Source organism: Rutidosis leptorrhynchoides, chromosome 3, assembly GCF_046630445.1.
Source record: "Rutidosis leptorrhynchoides isolate AG116_Rl617_1_P2 chromosome 3, CSIRO_AGI_Rlap_v1, whole genome shotgun sequence".
NCBI classification, from domain to species: Eukaryota; Viridiplantae; Streptophyta; class Magnoliopsida; order Asterales; family Asteraceae; genus Rutidosis; species Rutidosis leptorrhynchoides.
Genome location: NC_092335.1, coordinates 370,773,770 through 370,781,233, shown reverse-complemented (window position 1 = coordinate 370,781,233; position 7,464 = coordinate 370,773,770). Strand labels below are relative to the sequence as shown.

At 33.7% G+C, this 7,464-nt stretch overlaps 1 protein-coding gene across 1 annotated transcript; it reads left to right on the top strand.

The window, feature by feature from the left end:
• Nucleotides 1-1,979: 1,979 nt before the first annotated feature.
• Nucleotides 1,980-6,872, top strand: LOC139901277 (mitochondrial import receptor subunit TOM20-like). The gene is made up of 6 exons (XM_071884003.1): nucleotides 1,980-2,079; nucleotides 3,563-3,641; nucleotides 3,782-3,951; nucleotides 4,054-4,101; nucleotides 5,258-5,350; nucleotides 6,728-6,872. The coding sequence occupies exons 1-6, from the start codon at nucleotides 1,984-1,986 to the stop codon at nucleotides 6,851-6,853; spliced, it is 612 nt and encodes a 203-aa protein (XP_071740104.1). The 5' UTR covers nucleotides 1,980-1,983; the 3' UTR covers nucleotides 6,854-6,872.
• The last annotated feature ends 592 nt before the right edge of the window (nucleotides 6,873-7,464 follow it).

Genomic DNA, 7,464 nt, shown 5'->3' with positions numbered 1-7,464 from the left:
TTAAGTCTGGCGTTTGATTGTAGCTTTATATGTGTCTAACAGATGGACAAAGTATTGCGACTGTTTTTCATGACATGACAATAAAGCTATGGTCTAGCCAAAATGTTGAAATAGATAAAGTGATGGATGTTGATTAAATTTGTTTGTCTCTTTTCTAGATGAGTATGTAGGTTTGGAATTGGAGTAAATATTATTTAGGCTTGAAATAGAATGAATATAAGTTTGTTTTTTTTCTTTCTTTCAAAATGTTAAATTAGGATTGTTTAACGATGTTTTTGTGGTTTGCTCTTTAGCCAGAGGCGAAGTCAAGATTTACGGATAAAAATGATATTTTTCGAAAAAAATATATTATATTATTCATATTTAAGGGATGCTAAAATTTATAATTGGGGGATTTTGACCATCAGTTTACAATTTTTTATACACTATAAATGACATATTTGAAGAGTTGAGGGTGACAAAACATCTACATGCATCTCCTGTCTTTACCTCTGTCTGCCAACGGTGGTTAATTGATTAATCAGTTGTGGTGACTCAACACATTCTGCAGCAAAAGGCATTTCTAGCATTACAAGGTCATAATGATACATTATGTCTATATTTCTTTATGTAGTACTAATATTTTGACAGTTTGAACAATTCAATTTCACGATTATTAAGTGCTGAAAATTTTCTAGCAACTTATACATAATATTGTGATAGCTTTATAAACTTTATTCAAACAAGATGATCAATCAACAGAACTTGCATGTGTTAGATAGATTTTCTCTTAATACCAAATACGAAGCGGTTGAAATAAACGGTTTTGGGTAGATGTATGGTCCGATGATACGTCTGAGTGACATAATCACCTATTCAGATTAGCTGTTTTTTTTTTTTTTTCGAAAAGGGCAAAATTTTATTAAACACAAACTATAGGTATGTACAAGTTTACTGAGTCCACATGGGCCTAGTGCCCAAATCAAAACTAAGATTGCCATTATAGGCAAAACAACATCCTAATACACGTATATATAGAAATGAAAATTTACACAAGATGCTTCAATTTAATACTATAGAAGTGTTCTTCAAGGAGGTTCAGGATTAAGCATCGAAAATGCCCATTGAACCCATTCAAAGAATATCTTTTTAGATCTAGCTTTCATCCACTCGTATCCTCGTATTTGACTTTCTTGCAAGGCCGCGTCACAATTTAAAATCTTTTTCCCAAATACCTTCGCATTCCTATTCTTCCATATATAATACGTTGTGATCCATGATACTCCTTTCCATATGGTTTTGCATCCTGAATTAGCCCCCATAGGTGAGAGATCAAACAAGTGATCGATCGTCGAAAAAGAGCCACCATTTATGTTCCACCATCCAAGAACCTTGTTCCAAGTTGATGTTGCGAACTGGCATGAAGAAGCGATATAATCTCCTATTCAGATTAGTTGTTGACCTCGACTGTTTTATTTGGGATCGTCAGATTAATAGATTAGCCGCTTCCTTCTCAGGTGAACATCTATGAACATTGCAACGTCAACATGTAACATTTCATTTTAATTCATTTTTTTTTTTTTTTTTTGGTGTAACCTTAAACTCATATTTTTACTCCCTGCCCAATTCAATTCGCAAAACATATGAAAACTTCGTTGATATTCAATATCCAACCAAAATAAAAGATTGTATAATCATCGTTTCATTTTACACGTTAAATAAATGGATAAAATTGAGAAAAAAGGAAATCACAAAGTATGAACGTTGTAAAAAACGGCAAAGGACTTAAATCGGAATATACACAAAAAGAAAGGACGGAAAATGTAATTTACATCAGAAAACATACCTCCGTAATAGAGATGACGTCAGCTAAAATTAACTCGCAAGACAACTTGAGTTCATAAACCCTAGCTGAGGGTTTTGACAGCGAATTTCATCAATCAATTTTAGATCGAATAACAACACCAATAACAATTCACAATAATAATAATAATAATAATAATAATGGACGGTCAGAATGATTTAGAGAGACTGATGATCTTCAAAGATGCTCTTAATAATGCCGAAGCTAAATACCTTAAGAACCCTACTGACGCAGATGTACGCCTATCTCTTCTCCCTCTATCTCTATATTTATATCTATATAGTGCTTATGAATCTATATAGTGCTTATGAATCGTTTTCTAGGTTTAATTGACACTTTAGTAATCAATCTCATGATGTTTAAAAGTATTTTCAGTTATGTGTACATGTGCAAGTATGATTGGTTATTAATTGATTACTATGTGTAATTATTAATTTCAATTGATCTTTAGTATTCAGCCTCATGCTGATTAAGATAAAGATTGTGTAGTTTTTCTTATAATGATTACGAAAGGAACAAAGTATGTTTTTTGTTAAGTGCTATTTGTTTTTTTAAGATGTTTTTGTCCGATGGTGCAGACTATGTTTGTAGAGAAGATGCGGTCTAAAAGCCCGTGTTTGTTTTATGTCTGCAAAATAAATAACTTAATCACGTCTGCAATCATGGTTGCAAAACTCGGATTAAATCGGCGAGAACTCGCCGAGTTATCGTTTTCAGTAGGTCACCGAGAACTCGATGGCTAACTCGGCCTATAAATCGGTCAACCGCCGGTCAACGGCGGTGAACAGGCGGTCAACGGCGGTCAATTATTCAGATCTCGCCGGAAATGACAGGAGAAAGAAAAGAAGATGAGAGAGGAAGGAAACAAGTTGAAACCGGTCACAAAGTAGGCCGTAAGTTGCTTAAATCTGCTGTGACTTTTTGAATTTTATTAAAGTTTTTTGTGGAGAAGAAGATAAGAGATAGAGAGAGAGAGAAAAAAAAAAGTTAACGTTGCTTAAATCTGTACTCCATCTATTTTCTAGGCATATTATATATTATATACCATTATATATATATATATATATATATATATATATATATATATATATAATACCAGCCCTGTACACTTACAGCTATAAGAGATTCACTTTAGATTAATTTCTTTTACTTTTGGCAAATGACCATAAAAGTCCCTAAAGTTTAACAAAATCAAAACAACATGAACATACCTGATATATTATACATATATATTGAAAATAATTAGTTATATTAGAAAAGTCAACAAAAGTCAACATCCGAGTACTCCTCCGAGTTCTCCCCGAGTCGCCGATTACTCCTCAAAAACCTCCGGCCGAGTACTCCCCGAGTCGCGAGTTTTACAACCTTGTCTGCAATACTTAGAAGCATATTTATAAGTCTGCAAACTCGCAGACAAAATAAGGCCTTAATTCTATGTTATGTCTTCAGAAAAACAAACACCTTGCAGAAAAAACATCTGCGAGCTTTTCCTAAACCACACTTTTGAAGTGGCTTACATGTCTGGTATAAAGGATTTTATAGAACTAAATAAGGCAAAGATGTATAGGCCGTGTTATAGAACTAAATAAGGCAAAGATGTATAGGCCGTTGCATTTACAAGTCAATAAAGTACATTTTAGATGAAGGACAAGTGATGATTATTGCATTATTGTTATCTGTTTGTTATGAGAATGAAAGTATTATGTCATTACATTACAGAATTTAACAACATGGGGTGGAATTTTGCTGGAATTATCTCAATTCGGAGATATCAACGATTCCAAGAAGATGCTTAAGGGTAGTCTTGCAATTCCTAATATATCACGTGAAAATCATTCCACTATGTTAGGCGTATATTTTGTTTTATCTTCTTTGTGTAATATTAAAAGTAATCTTCTTATAACTCATGTTTGGTACGTAATGAATAACAAATTTTAGATGCGGTGTCAAAACTGGACGAGGCATTAACTATCAATCCTGCAAAGCATGAGGCGTTATGGTGTTTAGGTAATGCGCATACTGCCAGTGCGTTTTTAATTTTTGACCAAGATGAGGCTAAGATCCAATTTGATCTAGCATTGGAATGTTATCAAAAGGCTGTAGAAGAGGTATTACTTTTAACCTTTCAAAGTTGAATATTCAATTGTGAATGAACATTATCTACAATCTTTGGCATCATGTATGAACATTATCTAAATTTATTTTTTCAGTGTCCTGGGAATGAACATTATCTACAATCTTTGGCATCATGTATGAAGGTATACTGCTACATCTGTTCACCCGTTTCTTACTGTAAATCTTTCTAGTTTGCCTTTCAAAAAAAATAAAAGAATAAAAAAATAAAAAAAAAATCTTTCTAGTCTATAGGTTATGTGTGTTAATACTTATTAGTTACTTTTACATGTTAGCATTTTGAAAGTATATATTACTCACTGTTATGAAAAATCCCTGTTATTCCTGATTAATCACGATTACTCCCTTTTAATAGCAGACCGATACGATTTTCTAAAATCCGTTTAATTGACCGGTCAACGTCGGGTAATGGGTCAAAATTGGATTTGTTGGTCAAAGTCGGTTAAAGTCAAATATGGTCAACATTCTTACATGGATTTAACTATCAAATTTGGTGCAAGTCAACAAAGAAGAAGATATGTGTAGGCCAAATTCAGCTTAAAAACAAATTCAGTATTTAAACAGGTTACTCATCTCAAAGCCCTAGCCCAAACCAGATTGATTAATTAACCAGATCGAGGAAGCACAAGTTCTTTTTTTTTGTCAAGCCCAAGTTTTTTTAGTCAACCCCATTTGAATACTTTGATTCAAGGCCCAAAATTTTAAATCAAGGTAAAAGTTACTGGATTATTACATAAAAATTTATGTAGAACTTAATAAAATAAGTAAAAAGTAAAATTTATTATTACATATTACATATTATTTATATTTATATATATATTTTTTGTATATTTAAAAGTCAATGTTAGTCAATGTCCGAGTTCTCCCCGAGTTGCCAAGAACTCCACAAAAACCTCCGACCGAGATCCCCCGAGTTCCGAGATATGCAAGCTTGATTAATTCTAAAATTGGTCATTCTACTCATGTAATCAAAATTTCCGAGAAGCTTAAATAACAATAAACCTGCCATTAGTCACTATATTTGCAGTTCGTTATATTAAAATTGGAAGGGACAATATAGTTGTATGCGCCCATGCGTGTGCTATGTTTAAATGCATAGGAAGAGTTCATTTTTTTAAAATTTGTCAGTGATATGGCTGGAAGATAACATCATATGGGTTGGCTTACTTCAGTAATTATATTAACAGAACTTCAGAATGGATTTCATATTTATAGTTATATATAGTAAATTTACTTTAATTCGTTTCTTGATTATTTTCATTGGAATTTTTAACATTGCAGGCACCTAAGTTATACAAAGAGATTCACGAAAATGGAGGGATTAGTCAAGCTCAGACGTTGGGTGGAGGATCTGCTGCATCTTCAAGGGCTAAGGTTACATATTCATTTCTTTTCGTATACAACTAACATTCACTAATACATATGTAAAAAAAGAGTTGGTTTTGCCAATAATTATTTATCAAAACCGTTACTATAAGTATATATTTGATTGATTGATATTATTCATTGAATCTGTTAATTAATGAATGTTGATGTTAGTGACTTTGTCACTCTAACATTCATCAATTCGTCAACTTTATTTTCCTTTTGGTAACATTGAATCATGATCAACGTTCAACCAGTTTTCTTCTAATATTCATCAATCAATGTTATACCTTACAGAAGTAATTCATCAAGGACCCTTAACATTCATAGCATCGATTTTGATTAACATTATTTTACATTTGTATTGAGAAATGCTAATCTTCATGTGTTAACATTCACTAAAAAATAGTGTGTTGGTACGATTTTCCGTGTAGCGGCTGTAAGGTACCAGTACAAGACAATAGCTGCTCAGCGTGTGGTGTATACTGTTGATTGTTGTTTGCCCTTGAGAAATAATCTCTGTAGACCCGGAACACAGATGTGAGATCTGTGGGGTGGCCTCAATCAATCTGAGGATCAATCTGAAATTGATCCGTATAGTGTATTGCTGCTAAGCGGTTAGTGTATGTTTAGAGTGAGAAATAACCGTGTGAGAGAGAGAGAGAGAGAGAGAGAGTGTATTTATCTCTGACTGAAGTTCAGATCAGAATGATGTGAAATGTGGTGACCCAGGGGGTTTATTTATAGGCACAGGATGTCCGAAATTCACGGGATACACGTGTCAATCACTGAATGGTTCTGTTACGTGAAGTATCTGGAATGTCGGTGGCGTGTGTTGACGTGGCTGCGTGCTGTTCACGCGCTGAGTTAAAGGGCTTATGCATAGAAGCTGCCTGCAGGGCTTACGCTTGACGCTGGGCGGCCTGCTGTACGCTGGGCGGCGAATACTGAACGCTGGACAGCACATAATTAAAGCTGTCAAATTTCATCATGTTTTGTGTCACTTGATCCACTTTTCTGTATAAAAATGATGTTTTTATGCGTGTATCCCCTAGGATACACCATTATAGTGCTTCCCTCTAAATCTTTCCTCCAAAAATATTATGTATATCCAAGTTATTGAATGATTTTAAGATGTATTAGACATTATAAATACACTTTGGGAGACGTTAAACTCGTTTGACATTTGCCTTTTGTACACTCTTAGATTAAACATTGCCGAAATTCACCCATTTGTAAGTAAATATGTCAAAATTGCCACCACATCTATACAACATGTAGCAAGGCATTTATATCCTTCTGCTCATTTCACATTCAAGATTAAACTTGCTCGATTTTCCTATGAATTCATATCGTTTTACCTAACCTTGCTTTTTTGTGTTATAGGGTTCTGCCAAGAACAAGACCAGCGATCTAACGTATGATATATTTGGGTGGATGATTCTTACTGTTGGGCTTGTAGCATGGCTAGGGATGGCCAAGTCTCGTGTTTCCTCATCTCCACCGAGCTGAGTAATTTTTTTTTGTTTTTTTTGTTTTTTTTTGTTTTTTTTTAAAGCAAATTTGCTTTTTTGTTAGTAAAGTTATGCTCATTTTATTTTAAGTGGATGTGGAGTTTACTACTCATTAATACCTACTTGGAGTGTGTGAGTGCATTAATTTTAGTTCATTTGCAAATATGTTCATCGGGCTACCGGTGGTAGTGATGTGATGCATGTGTTCTGCTGCCAATTTTGACTTCTAACGCTTTACAAATGTATTTTTCTTTGTGAAACTTCAGTTATGCAATTTGACACTCACTTGATTTCCCCCTTCTCTTCTTGTCCCGTGACATATCTTGAAACTATGAAGTGACCTCTTTTTTTTAACGGATTTGAAAAACATACATAAATATTTGTTTAATAGAGAAAGTGATGGATTTGCACTTGTAGTTTAACCATTTAATCAGTGTAGTTCGACCACTGATTAAACTAAGTTTTTTCCTAAAGACGAACAAAGGTACAATTGAATCCACAAATCACTGTAAGGCATGGAAGCAGTAAACGCTCACTAATCACTAAAAAATGAGCAAAATAAGTATAAGCGCCAATACAAAGGTCAATACGAAACCTTTACCTTGAGCA